Raw genomic sequence first — 27849 nt, 5'->3', positions numbered from 1 at the left:
TCCTCCTTGCCCTGTCACTCTCGGGATGCACAATAAATTGACGGTTGATCAACCTGGCGCATCTCTTCGGATCAGTCACGCTTACGTCGCCAAAAGTGACTGAGGTCCTGTCATACCGTCTATAGGGTATTTGGGAGTGACTTAACAGAGTGACCATAGTTTGCCTAGACCGGTGCCTAAGTTACATTGCTCCAAGTGTTCCAACCACAAATTTCGCTTATGTTCGTTGACTACCCTGTATCAAGACGAAATTAGTATGCCCCCATCTTATGAGGCTAATTTTGTTCGATTTCATATCTGCTGATCTGTTGTAAAGTCCAAAATCAGCGATCGAGCGTAACGTTGTGTAACGTTGATTATTACAATTATTGCTTTAGAATATTAATTACCGACATTTTAATACTAATTACCGAAAAATTAATATTCCTAGGAAGCAATAACTATCTGTAGAACTGTAATGGAGAGTACATATTCTGGGTTATTTTAAACAATAATGCAGTTTTCATTTCACTTTTGCTTTGAAAACATTCATCGTAGAGTAAAAATCGTAAAAATATGAATTTGGTTTTGGTTTATTCAGTAATTGGATTACTCTTCATTTTGTGGATCGTGAAACGGTGGCAGGATCGAAAAGCGATTGGATTGGCCAAACATTTTGGCTCAAATAAATGGCAAATACTGTTGGGATTTGGTCCGCTGCTTAGGACAAAAGGTAAAAAGTTTTCAGAGAATATTAATTTGTAATAATAATATTTTGTAAGCAGCAAGGTTTGCTCTAAGCAAAATGCAAATTTGCAAAATTGAAACTGATAATCCCCATTTGCAGTCCAAAACTAACTACGGCAAAAGAAATGTTCGTGCGAAATTTTTAGTGGATATTTTTATTCGTTCGACCGCTATCGTGATTTCGGATGATGGATTTATAAGGGACTAGCTGGCCCGGGCCCGCTCCGCTGCGACTTCTTTTACTTTATATGGAACAAAAGTTTCCTTGGAATATTTATTTTCGACAATTAAAGATCTTTTAGTGAAATACCATGCTAACTTGACTAACAGTTTAACAATATAAGTGCCTTTGTCTGATTCCCATATGATCTTTATTGGTCTACGAATTTAAGTTTGGATGTAAGGTGTACTCCATTCTTAAAATACTTCATTTCAGACCGATATTCTCATGATGTCTGATTTAGTGGTGTTTTCGGGGGAGAGGTGGTCCGCCAGATACTTGGCCCTGAAAAAATATCAGCATCCTGTTCTTCTTTAAAATACCATTTATTTAAACCCCATATTGCCATTGGCTCAAGAGGAGTTTACAGGATGAGACGTCCCCCAAACACATGGCCCCAAAATAGGTTATCAAATTCATTTTCTAATCTCAAATACCTTTCATTTGAGCCACATATTCGCATGGTCGAAAAATTTTAACCCTTTGGGGAAGGGGTGATGACCTCAATACATGGTCCTACATTTGGATATCAAATTCGTATTCTACTCCCAAATACCTTTATTGGAGCCACATATTGCGATGGTCACTAAAAAATTGCTGTTTGTGGGAAAAGGGGTAGACCCCCAGAAAATTGGTTCCGAAAATGGGTATCAATTCTTGCTCTACCCCCCAATACCTTCCATTTAAGCTCAAAATTGACATGGTCGGTGAATATGCCAGATTTAGGTGTGTTTTGGGCATTGGGGTGGTCCCCCTAACACTATGCCCGGAAAATATATCTACAACGTGCTCTATTCTCTTATATCTATATATCATTTATTTAAACCCTATATTGCCATTGCCCTCAAATTGGGTATCAAATTCGTTTTCTAATCTCATTTAAACTCCTTATTGCAAAAGTCAGCAAATATGTCCGGTTTGGGGTATTGGCCCTAAAAACTATGAATATTTAGTTCCACTCTCTTTAAGACCCAAATTGTCTTGGTGAGCAAATACATCCTATTTGGGGGTTGTTATGGTGGTGAGACGTGCGCTAGACAGTTGTTGATATCAGATACGTGGTCTACTCCCACATACCTTTAATTTGAGCCCCATATTTCCATAGTCGGCAAACATGACCGGCTTGAGGGGTGATTTGGGAGATGGGCGGCCACTCAGTGAGTTGGCCTTGTAAATATATATAGGGTTGCCCCATAGACACTTTTCCCGAATATTGATATCAAATTTGTGCTTTACTCCCAAAGACCTTTCATTTGAGCCCCATATTGCTATGGTCGTAAATTTGTCCCTTTGGGGGATGTTTTTGGTGAGAGGCGGCCACCCAAACACTTGGTCCCATATTTGGATATTAGATTCGTATTCTGCATTTAATTGCCTTTTATTTAAACCCTATATTCCCATGGTCAGTAAATAAGTTCTGTTTGGGGGGTGTTTTAGGGAAGGGGTGGATCCCCGGAAACGTGGTCCCACATTTGGATATCAGATTCGTATTCTACTCGCAAATACCTTTCATTTGAGCCCCATATTGACATGGTCGGTAATTATGTCCGAATTAGGGGTGTTTTGGGGGTTTGGGTAGTCCCCCTAGCACTTGGTTCGACAATTGGATATCAGATTCGAATTCTACTCGCAAATACCTTTCATTTGAGCCCCATATTGACATGGTCGGTAATTATGTCCGAATAAGGGGTGTTTTGGGGGTTTGGGTGGTCCCCCTAACACTTGGTTCGACAATTGGATATCAGATTCGAATTCTACTCGCAAATACCTTTCATTTGAGCCCCATATTGACATGGTCGGTAAATATGTCCGATTTGGGGGTGTTTTGGGGCTTGGGGTGGTCCCCCTAGCACTTGGTCCGACAATTAGATATCAGATACGTTTTCTTATCCTAAACACCTTTCTTTTGAGTCCCATATTGTCGTGATTGGTCTAAATATATTTTTGGTAGGTTTTAAGGTGGTTTAGGGCAGCCCCCCTAGGTACCCCAACCGAATTTTGGATACAAAATTTATATTTTGTATCACACAAAATTTCGCTTAAATCGCACCACCCATGTCCAAGTTCTGGCGTTTCTGAAAATTTGGATAAGGGGGAGGGTCCGCCCCCCTTCAGATATCAAAAAATTTAGTACCCTATTTTCACCACGGGGTCATTATGCACCATCTGTGAAAATTTCAAGAAAATCGGTTCAACCGTTTCTGAGTCTATAAGGAACACACAAACATACAAACAAACAAACAAACAAACAAATAAAACTTACAAACAAACACAAATTGATTTTTATATATAAGATAAGATATATGGTATATATGGTAGATCGGTCTATGCGGCAGTTATATCGAATAATAGACTGATCTTAACCATACTCGGTGCGGGAGTCGAGGAACCCAACACAACTCACTGTCCCAAATTTCAGCATAATAAATGTTGCTTAAATGGGCCTAAGACCCTAAATCGGCGGATCGGCGGATCAAAATATGTATGTCCGATGTAGCCCATCTGCAGAGTTTCAGCTTAATATCTCCATTTCCAAAGACTGTAGCGTGATTGCAACACTCAGACCGAAGGACGGACATGGCTAGATCCTCTTAGATTTTTAGGACGGTCGGAAATGGATATTTCGATATGTTGCAAACGGAATGACAAAATGAATATACCCCCACCTTCGGTGGTGAGTATAAAAAAGGCAGTAAATCATTTGAATTCTATTTAAGTCAAACGCTTATTAAGTGATGTGTGGACTTTATGAAACTTTAGCTAAACTGTTGCTATCAGATCTACTAGTAGCAGTTGTGCTATTAAATTTATACTGACTGCTAATTGTTTTTTGTTTCACGTGTTGCGTTATAAATGAATAAAATTAACGTTAAGCAGACCATTTGTTTAAATATGATAATTAGTACAATGAACTATGATAATTATTTATTAGGAATATATTTATAACAAAAACAATGAGTTTGCTCAAATTATCTTATCGTTTATATTTGAATTAGTTAATGTAAATTAGTTAACGATTAACTCTTCTTGGGACTTAAGGCAGCACATGGTGGAAAAACTTATAATGGGGGCTATAATTAAGTTGTGGTAAGTAGTGCACTCCACTTAACATACTTTAAATCGGATAAAAATTGAGATGTATTGAAATTGTGTGTGTGTGTGTGTGTGTGTTAAAAGGCAAAAACTTACTTTACATACCAAATTTCAGCCTAATCGGTTGAACATTAAGGCTCATAGGGGCTCAAGAAGCCAAATCCAGCGATTGGTTTATATGGGGACTATATCAATTTATGGACCGATGTGGTTGGCAATTTCTTATTTGTCTCCTTCCTACGTGCGGTGAATACTTTTCTTAGGTTCCAATCATCCACTATGTGTTCTTTTAGCGAGATGGCGGAGACCAGTTAATGGGTATACCTGATTGTATCGCCTGCTGTTTCAAAAACTTCAGCTGAAAATCCATCGGCTCATACTGCCTTGTTGTGCTTAAGCCGTGTTGGTGACATCATGCTGACTAGAGAATATACCTTTCTTATACCCTCCACCATAGGATGGGGGTATAATAATTTCGTCATTCAGTTTGTAACTCCTCGAAATATTCATCTAAGACCCCATCTTATATATAAAAATCAATTTGTGTTTGTTTGTAGGTTTGTTTGTTTGTATGTTTGTGTGTTCCTTATAGACTCAGAAACGGCTGAACCGATTTTCTTGAAATTTTTACAGATGGTGCCTGTGGTGAAAATAGGGTACTACATTTTTAAATATCTGAAGGGGGGGAGGACCCTCCCCCTTACCATAATTTTCAGAAACGCCAGATCTCGGAGATGGATGATGCGATTTAAGCAAAATTTTGTGTACTCTCATATAGTACCCTAAAAATAAAAATTTGGTATCCAAATTTCGGCTGGGGTACCTAGGGGGGTACCCTAAACCACCCTAAAACCTACGAAAAACATATTTAGACCAATCACGACAATATGGGACTCAAAAGAAAGGTATTTAGGATAAGAAAACGTATCTGATATCCAATTGTCGGACCAAGTGTTAGGGGGACCACCCCAACCCCCAAAACACCCCTAAATCGGACATATTTACCGACCATGGCAATATGGGACTCAAATGAAAGGTATTTACGAGTAAAATACGAATCTGATATGCAAATGTGGGACCACGTTTCTGGGGGTCCACCCCTTCCCCAAAACACCCCCCAAACAGGACTTATTTACTGACCATGAGAATATGGGGCTTAAATAAAAGGCAATTGAATACAGAATATGAATCTAATATCCAAATATGGGACCAAGTGTTTGGGTGGCCGCCTCTCACCAAAAACATTCCCCAAAGGGAACAAATTTACGACCAAAGCAATATGGGGCTCAAATAAAAGGTCTTTGGGAGTAAAGCACGAATTTGATATCAATATTCGGGAAAAGTGTCTATGGGGTAACCCTATACATATTTACAAGGCCAACTCACTGAGTGGCCGCCCATCCCACAAAACACCCACAAGCCGGTCATGTTTGCCGACTATGCCATGTTCGTCCGTTTGTCCGTGCGTCCGTCCGTCCCTCCGTCTGTCTGTCGAAACCACGCACGCTAGCTACCATATAAACCGATCTGGGGCATTGACCGGGTGGGCTTTGGTGTGTACTCTAAAGATCTAGAACTGGTCATATCGAAAAGGTTACCGGACCACTGCAGTTTGCATCAAGCGGAGATCCTTGCAACTAAAAAAGTGGTGGATTGGCTAAGATATAATGTAATGGCATTAATATTTTCTTAGGCAGCCAGGTGGCCATTAAATCCCTGCAGGACGTATTTCTGAACACAAAAACCTCCCCGACTGTCGCAGATCTCTCAACGAGATTGCTGGGCCACAAAGATATACCAGGGAATTGTTAAGCGGACGTGTTTGCGATTCTAGGAACTACCCTACACATGCCAGGGATACTGGAATCTGTGGGCATGCCTCTAGAGATATGTAAACTAAGTTTTTAGGCCAGCCCGAAGGACACCGAATGATAGATGGTCACAAACTATGTGGCCTAATCTATAATTGAAGAGGTCTACTGCTTCGCTGTCATTGCCAGACAACAGATGTCTCAGTAATTGTGCCCGCGTCATGACAGGTCACTGTCTAATCAGAAAACATGCTGGCAGACTGATGGTTGCCAGCAACGACTTTTGCAGAAGCTGTGAGGACATCGAAAAACAAGATACACCTTCTGGGTGTATGTCCCGCACTAGCAGTCAGAAGGAGTTCCACTTAAGGTTCTCATTTCTTTGAGAACCTGTCTGATTTAGCGGATGTGAAGATTCGCAAGTTATTTGGCTTTTTTAAAGCGATCTGGATGGTTCAATGATAGGAACTAGAAGGCTCCTTCCTTCTTCTGTTCCTGTGATACCACAATGGACGAAAACGTCTAAGTGAGTCTGATGGCAGACTGCCACTTGAAACTAAGCCAACCTAACCTACCTCGCCTGTTCAAAGTCATAAAAGAGCACTACTAGAAAAATGTCAGCCACCATAGCGGCTACCAGGGGCTCAAAATCTCGATAGCGACACACACCAACCACTATGGGATGCGTTTCGTCATTGGTTAGAAGACTTTTCAACCATATTAGGTGTGATGGCTTCCAGGGACCGTGCATTGGTATATTGTATTTGTATCGTATTAATAGCGAAAACGCATATATGATACAATTACAACGTTAACCACGCTTGACAACCCTCTCTATTAGCTGTACTTTTTCCCAATGCATGTATTTTTGTGTAATGGTAGACTTTCAGACAACGGCAATGGCTCTCGCTGTTGCTCGGCAGAGCCCGGTCGGGACTCGTACCTGGCACACGGAGCAGCAGTGATAGCCCTTGCCGTTGTCTTGCATTCGAAGCCAGGAAGGATCATTGATAAGTATAACGATTGACTCGGAATCATTTTCTGATTCGATTTAGCTAAGTCTGTCTGTGTATCTCTCTGTCCGTATGTCCATGCTATTTTGTGTGCAAATTATAGGTCGCAATTTCCGATCGTCTTCAAAATTTGGCACAAGGTTATTCTTGGGCCAAGAGACGAAGTCTATTGAAATTGGAAAAAATCGGTTCAGATTTGGATGTAACTTACATATGTATGTTCGTCCAATTTGGACTAAAATTGCAGTTATATCGTTATCGTTGTGAATCATTTCACACTAAATTTTTACACGAGGGATTCTCTTGACATTATTGATGAACTTCATAGAAATCGGTTCAGATTTAGATATAGCACCCATTATATATGTTCGCCCGATTTGGACTAGCATTGCAATAACTTAGTCATTTGTTAATCGATTCATACGAAGATTGCCACAAAGGATTCCCTTATGACTCCCGGTATTGCTGTTGAATTTAATATTGGGTTGCCCAAAAAGTAATTGCGGATTTTTCATATAGTCGGCGTTGACAAATTTTTTCACAGCTTGTGACTCTGTAATTGCATTCTTTCTTTTGTCAGCTATCAGCTGTTACTTTTAGCTTGCTTTAAAAAAAAAGTGTCAAAAAAGTATATTTGATTAAAGTTCATTCTAAGTTTTATTAAAAATGTATTTACTTTCTTTTAAAAAATCCGCAATTACTTTTTGGGCAACCATAGATATAGATATAGCTTTCATATATATTTTAGTTTGATTTTGAATATAACTCTATAATTTGGTAATTTGGTAACCGATCTTCATAAAATTTGGCAGACAAACCTTTGTCTTCTAACTCTTCTGATGACTGATAAATTTCATAGAAATTTGTTCAGTCTACATATACCTCCCGTTTTATATGCTTCTCCAGATTTGGCTTTTGCTAAACCATTTATCAATCGATATTCTCAAAAATTTGCACAACGATGAATACTATACTTCTTAGCCTGCATATCCAATATGGTGTAGGGTATAAAAAGGTCGGATTCGCCCGACTCTAGCCCATCCTTACTTGTTTTAACTGGTTTCGCCCACTTCACGCTTATCAAAATCGAATGATAATAGTCAGAATAAGGTCCAGGTAGCAGTGACCCGACTAAAGAACAACAAGGCAGCTGGAGCCGACGCGTTACCCGCCGAACTATTTAAGATCGCAGGCGACACGCTGATAAGGCGTATGCATTAGCTTATCTACGCAATCTGGCTAGAAAAACGCATACCCGATGATTGGTGGTACACGCAAACTGGGAAGACCAAAAGCCTGATGGATAGATCAAGTGGAGGGAGACACCTCGAAATCTGGTGTCAGAGATTTTAGAATGAGCACATTAGATCGAGGCGCTTAGAACGCTATTCTACGTTCGGCTGGTGGAACAAATGTTCTGTCATAGCCAATTAAAGGAAGTAAGTAAAGTAACGCTTATCAAAATTACATTAGAATACCTATTTCCTAACTCGAGCTAGAATTTTTTTTAAGACAGTTCAATTCTTGGGTATTTTTTGCTACCCACTCGTCGATAATGGGTTAAGATGACAATGGAAAAAGATGAAGTTGTCGATGCTGTATTTAAAAATCTTTTATTAACGAACCTATATTAAAAACCACTAAATGTGCTACACAAGCCCGACAACATCGCATAAAAAAGAAAACTCACTGTTTTGTGCACCAATAACATAACTAAATACGGCTAAATCCTACGAGAAGCATGGTTATAAAATTTAGGTTAAGCCGGTGGCAAATTTTCCCAAAAAAAAAAATGTGTCAATACTCAAAAATCAAGAAATACATTCTTCACAAACTAAAAACTTCAAATATTCGCAATATGTTGGGATATATAAATAATTAGAAACAACAATTTATGCAAATATATGTATGCATAAACTACTATTTCATTTTATCCACCATACTACGTTAGCTGCTCATAATCGCTGTGGTTCACTCAAGCAGACAGACCAAAAAAAATTCTCTGTGCTCCAAATTATATGCGAATTTATTCATGCTGTTCTTAAAATATCCAAGTGGCCACTTTACATTGAAAATACACTAAGGAATCGATACAAAAACTTTATGATAATAAACTAAATTTTTATTAGCATTTTCCGATTTCATTCACGATTATTTATAGGAAACTAAATAAACTTAATAGATTCTAGAATTTGGTCATTTGTTAAAAATAATTTGTAATCGAAGGTAAAATAAACAAACACCAACAATTAATAACGCGCTAAGTTCGGCAGGGTAGAACTTGGGACACCATCCACCACTGATATACATATACAATATATATCTTACCAACATTTTGTCGAAATCAGACGAAAAATTAGACTTTTATAAAGCAAAGAAGTTTATTCAGGAAATCGGTTTATAAGAAGGTAATCCCCAATCGCGACTAAATGGGAGCTTTTTTTGAACATGGTTCAATTGGTTCATATCCTAATCAAATAAAGAGGGACACTACAGCTACAACTCATTACATATCAAATTTCAGCAAACTTAGATATTGAATTTAAATGGCCTATATCTTAAATCTGGAATTATGTCTATATGGCAGTCATATGTAAATATAGTCCGATCTGGACCATACTTGGCACATATGTCTAGAGGTCCAATTTTGTAATTTTGTAATTTTGTAATTTATTTATTTACACCCGCACAAAAAGAATATAAAATTCTTATAATTAAAGTGCGGACAATATCTCCAACAATTGTACGTGGTAAACACTTAAAACTAAGAATCTGTAATTATACAATACATCACAGATTTTGAATGAATAACTTACTAACGGAAAAAACTAACATTTGTGGCTTTGTATTGGGTTGCCCAAAAAGTAATTGCGGATTTTTTAAAAGAAAGTAAATGCATTTTTAATAAAACTTAGAATGAACTTTAATCAAATATACTTTTTTTACACTTTTTTTTTCTAAAGCAAGCTAAAAGTAACAGCTGATAACTGACAGAAGAAAGAATGCAATTACAGAGTCACAAGCTGTGAAAAAATTTGTCAACGCCGACTATATGAAAAATCCGCACTTACTTTTTGGGCAATCCATAGATTTGAAATTAAAAGAAAAAAAAAACAAAAGTGAATTTATCAATTAAAGAGGAATTAATACACTTAGTTGATCCGAAAAAAAGAAATTAAGGTAAGTATAAAAGAATAAAAATAAATATATAAATGAGTCTTAACATTCATCAACTTAATGTAGTAAAATGTTTACAGAGTTTGGTTTTAAATGTTACCGAGTTACTGAGTAATTGCAGATCGTTAGGAAGTGAATTCCACAGACGTACAGCAAATATGAACATATGCCATTCAGAAACAAGCCTCCGATACATTTTGGGAATGATTTTTTTTACCTCTAGAAGATCTGGCGAAATCAATAAATCCATACAGATATTGCGATGCCTGCGTGTAGATCAGTTTATGCAGGAAAGTAGGCGATCTCAGGTACAACAAGTGCTGTAAGGAGACGCCATACAGGGATAAAGAGTATTAAGAGATGGAATCGCGGCGCCTCAAGCCAAATACATAACGAGTAACGCTATTGAAAAAGGTGTTTAGCTTACGTCTACTTACCGAGTTGCAATTAGCAAACAACTCACAGCCGTAGAGAATGCCAGGAACAAGATAAGTCTTGCCCAAGAGAGACCTAACCCGCAGCGGAGTAACCGACTGAGTGGCCCAGAGAGCACGCAATTTTGAATATCCCTGACCAACGACAGAGTCGATATGATTACTCCAAGTCAGAGTGCTGTTAATAACAACGCCCAAGTTCTTTGCATGAGGAACGATTTCCAATCTAGAGTCGTTAATGAATATACCGGCATCACATGAAAAACGAGACAGCCTATTTCTGATAACCACACACTTGGACTTTACAGGGTTGAGACACAGGCCATTGGCTTTCGCCCATGTGCTGACTCTTGACAGATCATGATTAAGCAGACGTATGTTTTCAGCAATCTCATCCCTCGGACTGCCGATATATATTTGTACATCGTCAGCGTACATATGTACCTCACAATAGGACAATTGACCCGCCAAGTCGTTACTCTACGGTGAAAAGAGAAGAGGACCCAGAATTTATTCCTGAGGAACACCTTTTAAAACAAGCAGAGGTGCCGATAGAGAAGACTTATAACTGACGGACTGAGTGCGGTGTGACAGGTACGACAAAATAAGACAAACGGACGTAGAAGAAAAATTGTAAAGATGTCTCATCTTATCACATAACAAGGAATGATCCACAAAGTCAAATGCCTTAGAATGGTCAAGAAGAACAAGAAAATTTATCTTGTCATTCTCCAAATTGACCCTGATCCTCTCAGTGACCTCTGCCAAGGCAGTTACGCAGCTGTGGTTAGGTCGAAACCCGGACTGTCTCACATATAACAAAGAGTTCTCGTTGACAAAAGACGACATTTGCAAATACAATAATTTCTCAAAGATCTCTGACAAGTAACAAAGAATCGCAATTTGTCTATATTCCTGGGATGACTTTGGCATGTTTCCACGCTAATGGAAAGTAACTCGTGGTGAAAATCCTATTGAAAACATAGGTTACTTGAGGAATAATAAGGGGAAGCAAGAGTCTTACAAATCTAGGATTAATGCCATCAGATCCGACAGCGTTAGACTTTATAGTCGCGACGCACTCAAGGCCATCGGTGGGACCAATACAGCTGAAGCCAAAACCAGAGTCGTCATCGAGAGAGGGGAAGATATTGAAGCCATAGAAATTGGAATCAACTGGGATCTGTGGGACATTAACAAAGGCATTGTTAAGCCCATTGATGTTCAAGTTTGTTGAACTTCTATTAGTATCTTTCCCAATTCCTATGTCTCGAATAACCTTCCACGTTCTCTTAGAGCCTATTGCAGAAGTAAAGCGTCTGTAATAGTAGTCTTTCTTTGCTATCTTAATCAACTTATTGACGTGGTCTCTTGCTGAGCAAAAGGCATCATGTAACTCAGGCATCCTGAAACGTCTCCACCTGCGATGCGACATAGCCGAACGAATATCCCGGGAGAACCACGGTTTCGATCTGGAGGACACTTCTCTAGTCTTGAGTGGAACCGTAAGTTCCTGTAGGTCACGGATATTTCTCTGTAGAAAGTCAGTTTGTTCATCGATAGTTTCCATACAATTAAATTTCTTGTTGACTAACCTTCACGAGTCTACAATTAATGCCATATACACAGAAAAAATTGAAAATAGGTTTCAATTACGAAATTAAATGGGCCAATTAATTTTTTAATTGAAAGAATTGCCTTTTCAATTAAAAAAAAATGATTGCAGTTTTTGAAATTTTCAATTAATTTTTGGAATTGATCCAATGAAAACACTTCACAAAAAAATATATATTAAAACCTCACAATGTGTTACGAACTAATGCAGAAAATAATCGTACCACGGTAGTGGCGTACGGTAAAAAATGTGCCCTTTTGATGAAGCTTTTATTGCGTAGATTTCTTTTTCACCGATTAACAATTTGCATTAAATCGTCAAAGCGACACACAGTGGGGTGGGAAAAATATAAGTGGAAATAAGTCTGGCATTTGTTGAAAGAATTATTTGAGTAAAACCCAAGATGAGCCGAAACTGTGCAATTTTGTCAAAACAAAAATTCACATTGAAATGATCATAAAATCAAAATGACCATAGCAACATAGCAGCTCAAACGAAAGGTATTTGGGAGTAGAGTACGAATATGATATGCACATTGGGAGAATAACATCTTACATTCAAACTTTAATGGGCGAACCCTTCCCATACCCTAATTTCAAAAACGCCATATCTCGGACATGGGTGGGGCGAAGTAAACGCAATTTAATTTATAATAACTCAGCTATAACAGCAATTTGGTATCCTAATTTAAATTGGGATATCTAGGGGGCCGCCCCAACTCCAATGCCAGCCAAGTGGAAATAAAGACCAACAATAACAATATGGGGCTCAAATGAAAGGTATTTGAGACTAGAGCACGAATTTGATATATGGGGGGTCTGCCTCTCCTCTGGAAATACCCCCATACCGGACATATTTACCGAACGTAGCAACATAAAGCTCAAACGAAAGGTATTTGGGAGTAGGGCACCAATATGATATCCATATTGGGGGCCGAAGTATCTGAAAGATCGTACCAGTCTCCCCAAATAGGTTTTATTTCCTGATCGTGCGCCAGTATATGGCTCAAATAAAAGAGTGAAAGAAGCCACAGCGGAACGGGCCCTGTCCAGCTAGCCTTATACATAAAATCAATTTGTGTTTGTTTGTAGGTTTGTTTATTTGTTTGTGTGTTCCTTATTGACTAGGAAACGGCTGAACCGATTTTCTTGAAATTTTCACAGATGGTGCATAAAGACCCCCCGTGGTGAAAATAGGGTACAACATTTTTTGATATCTGAAGGGGGCGGACCCTCCCCCTTACCTTAATTTTCAGACACGCCAGATCTCGGATATGGGTGGTGCGATTTAAGCGAAATTTTGTGTGCTCTCATATAGTACCCTAAAAATAAAAATTTCGTATCCAAATTTCGGATGGCTGCCCCACCCTAAAACCTACCAAAAATATATTTAGTCCAATCACGACAATATGGGACTCAAAAGAAAGGTATTTAAGATAAGAAAACGTATCCAATTGTCGGACCAAGTGCTAGGGGGACCACCCCAAGCCCCAAAACACCTCTAAATCGGACATATTTACCGACCATGTCAATATGGGGCTCAAATGAAAGATATTTGCGAGTAGAATACGAATCTGAAATCCAAATGTGGGACCAAGTGCTAGGGGGACCACCCCAAGCCCCAAAACACCCCTAAATCGGACATATTTACCGACCATGTCAATATGGGGCTCAAATGAAAGGTATTTGCGAATAGAATACGAATCTGATATCCAAATGTGGGACCACGTTTCCGGGGGTCCAACCCTTCCCAAAACACCCCCAAACAGGACTTATTTACTGACCATGGGAATATGGGGCTTAAATAAAAGGTATTTGCGAGTAGAATACGAACCTGTTATCCAAATATGAGACCAAGTGCTTGGGGGTGCCGCCTCTCACCAAAAACATCCCCCGAAGGGGACAAATTTACGACCATAGCAATATGGGGCTCAAATAATAGGTCTTTGGGAGTAAAGCACAAGTTTGATATCAATATTCGGGAAAAGTGTCTATGGGGCCACCCCACCCCCACCACCCAAATAGTAAGTATTTTCTGACTATTGCAATATAAGGCTCAAATAAGAGGGTTTTTAAAGTGGAAACGAATCCGATATACATTTTCAAGGCCAACTCACTGAGTGGCCGCCCATTGCCCAAAACACCCCCCAAGCCGGTCATGTTTGCCAACTATGGAAATATGGGGCTTAAATTAAAGGTATATGGGAGTAGACCACTTATCTGATACCAACATTAGGGACTAATTGTCTAGGGGACGTCCCACCACCATAACAACCCCCAATAGGACGTATTTGCTCAACAAGACAATTTTGGTCTTAAAGAGAGTGGAATTAAATATTTATTGTTTTTAGGGCCAATACCCCAAACTGGACATATTTGCCGAATTTTGCAATAAGGATTTTAAATGAGATTAAAAAATGAATTTGATATCCAATTTTGAGGCCAATGGCAATATGGGTTTCAAATAAATGATATATAGATATATGGGAATAGAGCACGTTGTTGGTATATTTTCCGGGCTTAGTATTTCGGGGACCACCCCAATCCCCAAAACACCCCTAGATCGGGCATATTTACCGGCCATGTCAATGTGGAGCTTAAATGAAAGGTATTGGGAGGTAGTGCAAGAATTGATACCCATTTTCGGGACCAATTTCTGGGGGCTACCCCTTTCCCAAAATACCCCACAAATAGCAATATTTTAGTGACCATCGCAATGTGGGGCTCAAATAAAGGTATTTGGGAGCAGAATACGAATTCGATATCCAAATGTAGGACCATGTATTTAGGGCCTCACCCCTTTCCCAAAACACCCCCCCAAAGGGTAACAATTTTTCGACCATAGGAATATGTGTCTCAAATAAAAGGTATTTGAGATTAGAAAACGAATTTGATAACCTATTTTGGGGACGCCTCATCGTGTAAACTCCCCTAAGCCAATGGCAATATCGGGTTTAAATAAATGGTATTTGAAAGAAGAACACGATGCTGATATTTTTTCAGGGCCAAGTGTCTGGGGGATCACCTCACCCCCGAAAATACCCCTAAATCAGATATCATGAGAATATCGGGCTGAAATAAAGTATTTTAAGAATGGAGTACACCTTACATCCAAACTGAAATTCGTAGACCAATAAAGATCATATGGGAATCAGATGAAGGCACTTATATTGTTAAACTGTTAGTCAAGCGATATACTATTTGCGTAGCATGGTATTTCACTAAAAGATCTTTAATTGTCGAAAATAAATATTCCAAGGAAAATTTTGTTCCATATAAAGTAAAAGAAGGCGCAGCGGAGCGGGCTCGGGTCAGCTAGTGTACTATAAAAGATATCCTGCTCATGTCAGCAAGTTTTTTGTGAGCAATTTCCAGAAAATAAAACATTTTGAAAATCGGATTATAAAAGCGAATTTGGCAGGCCAAACAAAATTTTCAAGGGCTGAGGTGACCAACTTTGAAGGCCCACCAAGAGGCCCCGGGGTGCTCTAGGACCCTCATTTTATGCTAATACCTCAGCTATAACCGTGTACAATATCATGATGATATCTTTATCTGTTCTAAAATGGCAGACATATATCTACTTATTATTTTTTTGCACATCCCACTGTGCGACATTGAAAGTAAGAGGATAAGTGAAAGTCAATAAAAATTATGATAATTCAATTTATGTTTGATTGTGTTAACGATATACACTTAGAAAAATCTACAGGCAATCGCAAATTCCGAATAAGAGAATTACAAAAAAATTGGCAAAAAGGAATTGCGGAAAGAGAATATATGAAATAGTGTTGAAAAGATATATTTCGATGAGTTGTAAACAGAAAAGTAAACATTTTTAAATCCTGCACCATAGGATGGAGAAGGAGACTTATTTATTCGAGTTATACTTATCTGCCGTTTTAATTTCAGATGAGCCTCTAGAAGGAGCAATTACTACCTGAAATTTTGCTGATAGTGTTTTGTTACAACTTCCATGCTAAGTATGATCCAAATGGGTTCCTTACATGAAATACCACCCATATACGCCGATATACCGATTTGACGTCTTGCCAGCCAGGAGGCCGATATCATTTACCACATGTGAATGAACTTTTTCTCGTCAAATTCTGTTTTGACTTCTGACGGCCATTACAACTACGCCCAAAACTGGATATATCTTCCACAAAAAACGGTCACCTTATATAAAAAAAGTCATTCAAAGAACTTGTCGTGATTCATGGTGGAAAGTATATAAGATTCGATTCGTCCCGAACTTGTATCAGAATAACGTGCTTTTACTTGTTTTCCCATGAATTCTTTAAATCTACTTCGTGCTTATAACTTTCTCACATACAGGGTTTCATAAGTTCTATTTTTGGTTTCATTCGTCTTTTAAATCCATGCAAAATCTATGAAGAAATCCAAAGAATCCATAACGTTTTCACCAAGCTAATATCTTAAGTGTAGGAATTATGCTAAAATATGCCAGCATATCAAATATCTATTTAGTATCGTAGACGCGCTAAAATCTCAAACTAGCTAAATGATAACATGTTTGATCAAATCAATGGCTTTCGAATGTTTCGCTTTCTATATCGTAAAAGTTACGATAACAAAGTGTTTGGTTTCCAACTCATGTTCAGTGATCATTTCGCCTTGAACTTCTCAAGAACACTCGGTATTAATAAAATATGAGTTTTTGGTTAGTTTTTGGTACATTTTGTGTGGCGATTGCCTGGATTCACCATCGATGGCAAATCCATCGTTCGATAGTGCTGGGAACTAAAGTGCCCTCAAGTAAATTACAATTGTTCTCCGGATTTGGACCTCTACTTACTACCAGAAGTAAGTGTGTGTGGTAATACGAGTATATATATAAAAATACTTAAATGACAAAAAAATAGCTACGAAAAACCGACAACGAATGGTGTTAGTTAAGTGAGAGAGAAAGTGAAATTAAGTGTGGAAATTTCAAAAATTAATTTAAAAAAAATGGTTTGACCCTCTAAAAAGAAACGAAAAAAAGAAAAAACACTAATAATTAATACAAGCTAAGCCATATGGCATTTAACCTCGTGGTAAAGAGAGAATTTTTTTTTTTTGCAAATAGAGAAACGCATACTCTCAACGTAGGCTGGGGGTATACTAATTTCGTCTTTCTGTTTGTAACTCCTGGAAATGTTAGTCTAAGATCCCATGAAGTATATATATTCCTGATCGCAATAACATAATAACGAAGGCCACCGTAGCGCAAAGGTTAGCATGTCCGCCTATGACGCTGAACGCCTGGGTTCGAATACTGGCGAGACCATCACAAAAAATTTTCGGCGGTGGTTATCACCTCCTAATGCTGGCAACATTTGTGAGGTACTATGCCATGAAAAACTTCTCTCCAAAGAGGTGTCGCACTGCGGCACGCCGTTCGGACTCGGCTATAAAAAGGAGGCCCCTTATCATTGAGCTTAAGCTTGAATCGGACTGCACTCATTGATATGTGACAAGTTTGCCCCTGTTCCTAAGTGGAATGATCATGGGCAAAATTTGCATTTGCGATCGCAATAACATTATAAGTCGATCTAGTCAGGTCCGTCCGTCCGTCTGTCCGTCCGTCTGTCCGTCCGTCTGTCCGTCCGCCTGTCTTTCTGTCCGTCCGTCCGCCTGTCTGTCCGTCCGTCTGTTCGTCCGTCCGTACGTCTGTCTGTCCGTCCGTCTGTCCGCCAGTCCGTCCATCTGTCCGTCCGTCTGTCTATCCGTACGTCTGTCTGTCCGTCCGTCTGTCCGTCCGTCTGTCCGTCCGCCTGTCTTTCTGTCCATCCGTCCGCCTGTCTGTCCGTCCGTCTGTTCGTCCGTCCGTACGTCTGTCTGTCCGTCCGTCTGTCCGCCAGTCCGTCCATCTGTCCGTCCGTCTGTCTATCCGTACGTCTGTCTGTCCGTCATCTCTCCGTCCATCTGTCCATCTGTCTGTCCATCTGTCTCTCCGCACGTCTGTCTGTCCGTCCGTCTGTCCGTCCATCTGTCCGTCCGTCTGTCTGTCCGTCTGTCTGTCCGTCCGTGTGTCCGTCCGTCCGTCTGTCCATCCGTCCGTCTGTCCGTACGTCTGTCTGTCCGTCTGTCCATCCGTCTGTCCGTCATCTCTCCGTCCGTCTGTCCGTCCGTCCATCCGTCCGTATGTCCATCCGTCTGTCCGTCATCTCTCCGTCCGTCCATCCGTCTGTCTGTCCGTCCGTCTCTCTGTTTTGCACAAGCACTTCCGATTAGTGTAGGTCGATTGGAATTATAAATGGGTCATATCGGTCCTTGTTTTGATATAGCTGCCATATAAACCGATCTACCGATTTGATTTCTTGAGGTTCTAGAGTGCCCAATTTTGCATGAGGTGTTTTGCTATGACTTCCAATAACTGTGCTAAGTATGATTCAAATCGGTCTATGTTTTGATATAGCTGCCATATAAATCGATCTTGGTTCGTGACTTCTTGAGCCACTAGTGGGCGCAATTCCAATCCTATTTAGCTGAATTTTTGCATGACATATTTCGTTACGACTTCCAAAAATTGTGCTAAGTATGGTTGAAATCGGTCTACAACCTGATACAGCTGTCATATAAACCGATCTGAGGTCTTGACTTCTTGAGCCCCTAGAGGGCGCAATTCCTATCCTATTTTGCTGAAATTTTACATGATGTGTTTCGTTACGACTTCCATCAACAGTGTCAAACAAGAAAAAAGGCATTAAGTTCGGCCGGGCCGAACTATGGATACCCACCACCTCGGGTATATATGTGAAGCACGTTTCGTCTAAATCCGTTGAAAAATGCATACTTTATGCCCCATAGCGGCTATATCGAAATATGTATGGGTATTTTATGTAGCTATATCTAAAAATAACACGACCCGAACCTTATACGACACGGATGTCGAAAAGCCTAGCATAAGCCACTGTTTCAAATTTCGGCGACATCGGACAATAAATGCGCCTTTTATTGGCCCAAACCCTTACATCGAGAGATCGGTCTATATGACAGCTATATCCAAATCTGGACCTATCTGTGCCATGTTACAGTATATCGAGAGGCTTAACCTGATTCACTGGTTCAAATTTCGGTGACATCGGACAATAGAGGCGCCTTTTAAGGGCGCAAGACCATTAGTCGAGAGATCGGTCTATATGGCAGCTATATTCAAATCTGAACCGATCTGGGCCAAATTGGAGAAGGATGTCAATGACCCTAACGCAACTCACAGTTCCAAATTTTGGCATAATCGCCCATAAAGGGCGCATGACTTTAAAACGAGAGATCGTTGGTCTATATGGCAGCTATATCCAAATCTGAACCGATCTGGGCCGAATTGACAAAGGATGTCGAAGGACCTAACACAACTCACTGTCCCTAAATTTCAGCAAAATCGGATAATAAATGTGACTTTTATGGACCTAAGACCCTAAATCGACGGATCGGTCTATATGGGGGCTATATCAAGATATAGTCCGATATAGCCCATCTTTAACTTAACCTGCTTATGGACAAAAAAAGAGTCTGTGCAAAGTTTCAGCTCAATATCTCTATTTTTAAAGAGATGTAGCGTGATTTCAACAGACAGACGGACGGTCAGATTCGTAATCTACTCCCACTTGCCTTTCATTTGAGCCCCATATTGAAATAGACTTTCTATTTGTCTGCTTTTAGAAGTTTTGGGGTTGACTACTGGGACCATATTCGTATTTTACTCTTCAATACCGTTCATTTGATAGCCATATTGTCGTTATCGGTCCACTTTTGATTTTGGGTGGTGTTTTTTGGGGTAACGGGTGAGGGTCCGCCCCCCCTTCCGATATCAACAAATTATAAAGCCTAAGTTTCCTTCCAGACCAACCCACACAATCTGTAAAAATTTTCAAGGTACTTGGTTCAGCCGTTTTTGAGTCTATACGGAACAAACATACAAACCGAGTCCCATATTGTCGTGATTGGCTGCTATGCCCATTTGAGGGGTGGGGTGACCCCCTATACTTCGACCTGATTTTACATACCAGATTTATAATCTACTCCTGAATAACTTTTATTTGAGTCCCTATTGATACAAAACGTTCAATTTGTCTGCTTGGAGGAGTTTTGATGTTAGGGAGACTTCCTGGTTACTTGGACCAAATTTTTAATACCATATTCGTTCTACTCTTCAATACCTCATTTGACTGTCCTTATCGGTCCACTTTTGATTTTGGGTGGTGGTTTTTGGGGTAACGAGGAAGGGTCCGTATGGTATCAACAAATTATAAAGCCTATTCCTTCTTACAGACTTTATTGATAATCTACTCAGAAATTTCATTTGAGTCTCATATTGTCATGCTGGTTCAACAAAACCTATTTTAGGGTGTTTTGTGCCCCGGCGGTCCCTAGTTACTTGGAACCATTTTTTTAAAAGGAAATTCGCACTCTACTCCTACAATATGGGACTCAAATGAATGGTATCATTTGAGTCCCATATTGTCCTGATCGTTACACTTTTAATTGTGGGTAGTACGTTTGTGGTAATCCCCCTTACCACAAAAAGCAAAAAAAAAAAAATAGGTCTGCCCCCTTCCAATATAAAAAAAATATATAATTTTATACAATATTTCCTTCCAGACCAACCGACACAATCTGTGAAAATTTGAAGGCAATTGGTTCAGCATTTTTTGAGTCTATACGGAACAAAAAAACAAACCGACAACCAACCAAACAAACACAAATTGCTTTTTATACCCTCCATACTAATTTCGTCATTCTGTTTGTAACTCTTCGAAATATTCGTCTCAGACCACATAAAGTACATGTATTCTTGATCATCATGACATTGTATGTCGATCTAGCCATGTCCGTCCGTCTATCCGTCCGTCCCTCCGTCTGTCTGTCGAAAGCACCCTAACTTTCGAAGAAGTAAAGCTAGCTGCTTGAAATTTTGCACAAATACTTCTTATGGGTGTGGGTCGGTTGGGATTGTAAATGGGCCTTATCGGTTCATGTATTGATACAGCTGCCATATAAACCGATCTTGAATCGTGACTTCCTGAGCCGCTATAGGGTGCAATTTTTATCCGATTTGGCTGAAATTTCGCATGAGATATTTCTTTATGATTCTCAACAACAATGCCTAGTATGGCTGAAATCGGTCCATAACCTGATATAGCTGCCATTTAAACCGATCTAGGGTCTTGACTTCTTCAGCCTCTATAGGGCGCAATTTTTATCCGATTTGGCTGAAATTTCGCATGAGGTGTTTCTTTATGATTCTCAACAACTATGCTAAGTATGGCTGAAATCGGTCCATAACCTGATATAGCTGTCATATAAACCGATCTGGGGTCTTGACTTCTTCAGCCTCTAAAAGGCACAATTCCTATCCGATTTGGCTGAAATTTCGCATGAGGTGTTTCTTTATGATTCTCAACAACTATGCTAAGAATGGTTGAAATCGGTCAATAACCTGATATAGCTGCCATTTAAACCGATCTAGGGTCTTGACTTCTTCAGCCTCTATAGGGCGCAATTTTTATCCGATTTGGCTGAAATTTCGCATGAGATATTTCTTTATGATTCTCAACAACTATGCTAAGTATGGCTGAAATCGGTCCATAACCTGATATAGCTGCCATTTAAACCGATCTAGGGTCTTGACTTCTTCAGCCTCTATAGGGCGCAATTTTTATCCGATTTGGCTGGAATTTAGCATGACGGGTTTCGTAATGAGTTCCAACAACTGTGTAAATATGGTTGAAATCGGTCCATAACCTGATATAGTTGTCATATAAACCGATCTGGGGTCTTGACTTCTTCGACCTCTATAGGAAACAATTTTTATCCGATTTGGCTAAAATTTCGCATGAGGTGTTTCTTTATGTTTCTCAACAACTTTGCTAAGTAAGGTTGAAATCGGTCCATAACCTGATATAGCTGTCAAATAAACCGATTTGGAATTTTGACTTCTTGAGCCTCTAGAGGGCTTAACTATTATCCGATTTGGCTGAAATTTTGTACAACGGCTTCTCCCATGACCTTCAATATGCCTGTGAAATATGGTCTGAAGCAGTCTATAGAGTAATACAGCTCCGCTATAAAACGATCTCCCTGTTTTACTTTTTGAGCCCCTAAGGAGCGAAATTCTTATTCGATTTGGCTGACATTTTGCACAATGACTTCTACTGTGGTCTCCAACATTCATTCCATTCCATGGTACGAATCGGACCATAACTTTATATAGCTCCCATAGCTTAGAAATTCTTTTCTTTTATCCTTTCCTTTCCTGTTTGTTTGCCCAAAAGAAGACACCGGCAATAGAACTCAACAAATGCGATCCATGGTGGAGGGTATATAAGATTCGGCCCAGCCGAACTTGGCACGCTTTTACTTGTTATATATAAGAAGATACATATAAATTTTTTTCATAAATCTCTCTACTTTCAGCTATTATTCCGAAACTAACGGAAATCGCTAAAAAGTATGGTAAGAATTCGTTAATGTTCTTCGGACCATTCCCTTTCTTTCTAACCAGTGATCCAACGGTCATAAAAGATATTCTAACCTCGAAGTTATGCATAAACAAGTCGTATAATCTGTATTCGGGGATATCATTCTCCTTGGGCCAAGGGCTAATAACATTGAATGGTATGTAATTCGAGTTACACCGCGCATCCGTCCATCTATGTGAGTGACTATTTCTTCCTTCCTTCTTCCCCCAAAAAACAGGTGCCCAATGGAACCACAGTAGAAAAATACTAAATGCTGGTTTCAAAAATTCAAACATTGTCACATTTCTGCCAACATTCAACCGTAGAATGGAGGGCCTTTTCAAAGACATAGACGATGCTATGGAAAAAGGAAATTATACATCGCTTCTTTTGTTTCTGCGTGAATTTGGCTTAAAAATCTCCTTAGGTATGAAAAAAATATATAAAATTGAAAAAAAATTTCACTAGATACAAATTTGCTAATAGAATAATTTTGAATTTTTTGTTATAGAAACTATAATTGGACGAGATATGGATAAGTCCCAATATGACATAAGGCAATGTGCCAGCCAAATTGAGGGGTAAGTTTAAGAGTTGAAATTGCTATACAACTACATAAGTACAAAACATGCGTAGAAACTAGGAGTCTGATTGTTCTGTTTGATTTCTTTCATGGTTTTTAGAGCCCTAGAATATATCTCAAATATGGTGTTTGATAGCAAATATGCAATCGAGGCTACACGAATGATTGCCAAAACTACAATCTACAAAAATGACTTGAAAATCATTGATACTGTGAACACGGTTATAGCAGAGGTAAAACTCTTAAGACAAGGCAATCTCCCTTCGTCATAATTTGCTTAATTGATAAAAATAAGACTTATTTGCTCAATTATAGTTAAATTTACATTACATTTGCAGTCATTACATTCAACTGGACTGAGGGGTTCAAATCCTACCTTCCTGGAGCATATCAATTCGATTATGAGAAGCGCCGATAGGGCCATAGAAAATGGCCAAATGAAGCGAGAACACGCAATATCGAATATATTTCACCTGTTTGCTGGGGTAAGTGTGACAAGTGACTAACTCTAGGCAAAGGTTGCCCACACCCAATAAAACTAAAATCTTATAAGAAGAAATTTGCTTTGAAAACTTAATTTAAATGAAATTTTTTCGTTAACAGAAAAATTTTTTTGAAGTTTATCAAAAATTTTCTTCTCATGTTGATGTAAATTTTCATAACATTTTCTATTTTCAGTCATTTGAGACAACTTCCATGGCGACCTACTTCGTTGCTTTACTTCTGGCCATACATCCAGAGTATCAGGAATTAGCATACGCCGAAATTTGTGACATTTTTCCCAACGACGATGAGGGTGAATTTGAAGTGCTCTATGAACATATCGATCAAATGGTCTACCTTGAAATGGTCATAAATGAAGCAATGAGGCTGTTTGCGATAATACCTCAAATTGGTCGTATGGTGGCAGGAGGAGATTTGACATTGAGTAACGGCATTATATTGCCCGAAGGCCAAGATATTATGATCGATTTAGTCAATTTACATCGCAACTCCGATATATGGGGCCCCAATGCCCACAAATTCAATCCAGACAATTTTTTGCCCGCCAACATTAAGGCAAGGCATCCATATGCCTTTATACCGTTTACCAAAGGCATACGATTCTGCATAGGTATGTAATGAATGCCGAAGGTGACTTAGGAAAAGAAGTATCCACATTTTGATTCATTGCTGTTTTCTCTTTCGAGACGAGCTTAATGATCGGAGATTTTTTATACCCTACACCACTTCTGTAGTGACACCCAAAAGGAAGAAAGATAGACCCATTGATAAGTATACCGATCGACTCAGAATCGCTTTCTGATTCGATTTAGCAATGTCCGTCTAACTATCTGTCTGTCCGTCTGTCTGCCTGTCTGTCTGTCTGTCTGTCTGTCTGTCTGTCCGTCTGTCCGTCCGTCCATGTTAATTTGTGTACAAACTGCAGGTCGCAATTTACATCCGATCGTCTTCAAATTTGGTATGGGCATGTTTTTCGGCCTAGAGACGAAGCCTAAAGGAAAAAATCGGTTCCCATTCGGTTATAGCTCCCATATATATGTTCGTCCGATTTACAGTAATACCGCAATAAAATGGTAATTTGTCAACCAATTTTTCGAAATTTGCCAGGAAGAATTTTCTTATGACTCCCAACATTGTAGGTGAATTTCAAAGAAATCTGTTCAGATTTTGATATAGCTCTCATATATATGTTCGTCCGATTTGCAGTAATAATGCAATAAAATGGTCCAATTTGGCAGGAGAGATTTCCTTATGATTCTCGATATTATTGGTGAATTTCATGTAAATCGGTTCAGATTTAGATATAGCACTCATATATATATATATATATATATATATATATATATATATATATATATATATATATATATATATATATATATATATCGCCCGATTTTCACTCCTAGAACCACTGCAAGCGTATTTATAGACCAATCATTTCAAAATTTTAAGCAACGCTTTCCTCGACGACTTCCATAATATCTATAAAGTTTGCTCGAAATCAGTTCAGATTCAGACATAGCTCCCATATATGTGTTCGTCCGATTTGCAGTAATACAGCAATAAAATGGTCATTTGTTAACCGATTCTCTCGAAATATGGCAAAAAGGATTTTCTTATGACTCTTGATATTACGGGTTTATTTCATTGAAATCAGATCAGATTCGGATAAAGCTCCCATATATATGTTCCTCCGATTTGTAGTAATAATGCAATTAAATGGTCATTTGTTAACCGATACTCTCGAAATTTGCCAGAAAGGACTTCCTTATGATTCTCGACATTACTGGTGAATTTCATAGAAATCGGTTCAGATTTAGATATAGCTGTCATATATGTATATCGCCCGATTTTCACTTCGAGAGCAAGCCCATTTTTTGACCAATCTTCCCAAAACTTTGTACAACGCATTCCTCGACGACTTCCAAAATATCCATAAAGTTTAGTCGAAATCGGTTCAGATTTAGATATAGTTTCTATATATATGTTCGTCCGATTTGCAGTAATAATGCAATAAAATGGTCATTTTTTAACCTATTCTCACGAGTTTCAGCAGGCTGGATTTCCTCCTGACTCTCGCTATTACTGGTGAATTTCATAGAAATCGGTTCAGATTTAGATATAGCTGTCATATATGTATATCGTCCGATTTTCACTTCTAGAGCCACTGCAAGCGCATTTTTTGACCAATCTTCCCAAAACTTTGTACAACGCTTTCCTCGTCAACTACCACAATATCTGAGAAATTTGCTTCAAGTCGGTTCAGATTTAGATATAGCTCCCACATATATTTTTTCCGATTTTGAGAAATATTGCAAAAAAGTGCTCATATGTCAGACGTAGTTATTCCAGTTTGAACATATTTGCTCGAAATTTGATACGGTTGTTTAATAACCCATCTGAAAAAATCCTTCGAGGGCCATCAAAATTGGTTCAGAATTAGACATAGCTCCCACTTTGTACCTTTATGGTAGATGTAGGGTATTATAAAGTTGGCATCGCCTGACTTTTGCCTTTCCTTACTGGTTTTGCAAATGGAAAAGGAAAACCATAGATTGCAACATACACCAATCACTATGGGACGCGTTTCGTTTTTGGTTAGAAGCCATCCATACAACTTTCAACAGATGCACATAATCATGTGCACCATGGAAGTAGTGTAATTGTCGCAGACAAAAAAATCTTTCATTACACGAACATACACGCATTGGGAAAAGTATAGCTAATAGACAGGGTTGGCGAGCGTAATTAATGTAGTTTTTGTATCATCGAGGTGTTTTCGCAATAAATACGACTCAAATACAACATACCAACATGATTTTGTTGACAAGTCTTCTAACTAAAGATGAAATGCATCCCATAGTGGTTGGTGTGTGTTGCAATCACTGGCTTTTCTTTTCCATTTGCAAAGAAAATCTCCGATCATTGAGCTCGTTTCGAAGAAGAAACAAACAAAAATTGTGAAATTTATTGATCTTCGCAAAAAACTTGTTTTTGATTCATTGTTTCTTTTTTCTTTTCTCCTTTTTAGGAATGCGTTACGCGGAGCTGACTATGAAAGTTGCTATGGCAAGAATTATAAAAAGATACAAACTTACTACCACCGCCACCATGGATGATTTAAAATTGGAAAACCATGTTTCAATTCAACTTGCCAAACATCCTTCATTGAAATTTGAAAGAAGAAAGATCTCAAAAACTACTTGATTTAGTTATAGTCAAAATATTAACTGTTACAAACTTTGGGAAAATGCTTAGCATTAGAAAGAACAATATTTGTTATACACTCATCATGGGACAATTAAGAGGTAACGTCATTAGCACAACAACAACGAAACTACCCCCAACGCTGTAAATTTAAATGTCAAAGTGGGTATAGAAATAAACACTTTCTGCTTTACTATTTATCTTCTTCAAATAAGTTTCGTATTTGTATTTTCATCATTGTAGCATTGTTTTGTTGCTTATGTCTGGAATATCCGATCAAATAAAACAACTTTTTAAAATTTTACAAAAAAAAATCACACCTGTGTTAACAATCATTTGACATTAGGATTTATTGCAAAATCAAAAAAATATAAAACCCGTAAGGAAGGCCAAAAGTCTGGCGGTGCCGACTGTATAATACCCTACACCTACCCTATAGGTACAAAGTGGGAGCTATATCCAATTCTGAATCAATTTTGATGGACCCCGATGGAGAGGGGTTATTAAACAATCCGTATCAAATTTCGAGCAAATATGTTTAAACTGTAATAACTACGTCTGACAAATGAACACTTTATTGCAATATTTCTTAAAATCGGACAAAAATGTATGTGGGAGCTATATCTTAATCTGAACCGATTTGGAGCAAACTTCTCAGATATTGTGGTACTTGACGAGAAAAGCGTTGTACAAAGCTTTGGGAAGATTGGTCAAAAAATGCGCTTGCAGTGGCTCTAGAAGTGAAAATCGGGCGATATGCATATATAAGAGCTTATCTAATTCTGAACCGATTTCTATGAAATTCACCAGAAATACCGAGAGTCATAAGAATATCTCTCCTGCCAAATTTCGAGAGAATCGGTTAACAAATAACAATTTTATTGCATTATTACTGCAAATCGGACGAACATATATATGAGAGCTATAACTAAATCTGAACTGATTTGGAGCACACTTCTTAGATATTGTGGTAGTTGACGAGAAAGCGTTGTACACAAGTT

The 27849-nt window shown here is 38.7% G+C and overlaps 1 protein-coding gene across 1 annotated transcript; it reads left to right on the top strand.

Moving 5' to 3' along the window:
* The first annotated feature begins 545 nt into the window (after nt 1-545).
* LOC106082623 (probable cytochrome P450 313a4) lies at nt 546-27156 on the top strand. Its single transcript, XM_013245242.2, has 8 exons — nt 546-712; nt 22511-22711; nt 22793-22981; nt 23066-23135; nt 23238-23370; nt 23476-23622; nt 23816-24251; nt 26673-27156. Exons 1-8 carry the CDS (start codon nt 556-558, stop codon nt 26846-26848), a joined length of 1509 nt encoding a protein of 502 aa, XP_013100696.1. The 5' UTR covers nt 546-555; the 3' UTR covers nt 26849-27156.
* The last annotated feature ends 693 nt before the right edge of the window (nt 27157-27849 follow it).

Source organism: Stomoxys calcitrans, chromosome 4 (assembly GCF_963082655.1).
Source record: "Stomoxys calcitrans chromosome 4, idStoCalc2.1, whole genome shotgun sequence".
NCBI classification, from domain to species: Eukaryota; Metazoa; Arthropoda; class Insecta; order Diptera; family Muscidae; genus Stomoxys; species Stomoxys calcitrans.
The sequence above is the reverse complement of the archived record's forward strand: the minus strand, read 5'-3'. Positions and strand labels throughout refer to the sequence as shown.

What these genes read in the sequence shown, in the direction of transcription:
- LOC106082623 (XM_013245242.2), top strand. Translation starts at nt 556, where the DNA reads ATGAATTTGGTTTTGGTTTATTCAGTAATTGGATTACTCTTCATTTTG. An exon ending in AGGGCTAATAACATTGAATG is followed by an intron (nt 22,712 to 22,792) that starts GTATGTAATTCG and finishes CCCAAAAAACAG; the next exon opens with GTGCCCAATGGAACCACAGT. An exon ending in TGTGCCAGCCAAATTGAGGG is followed by an intron (nt 23,136 to 23,237) that starts GTAAGTTTAAGA and finishes CATGGTTTTTAG; the next exon opens with AGCCCTAGAATATATCTCAA.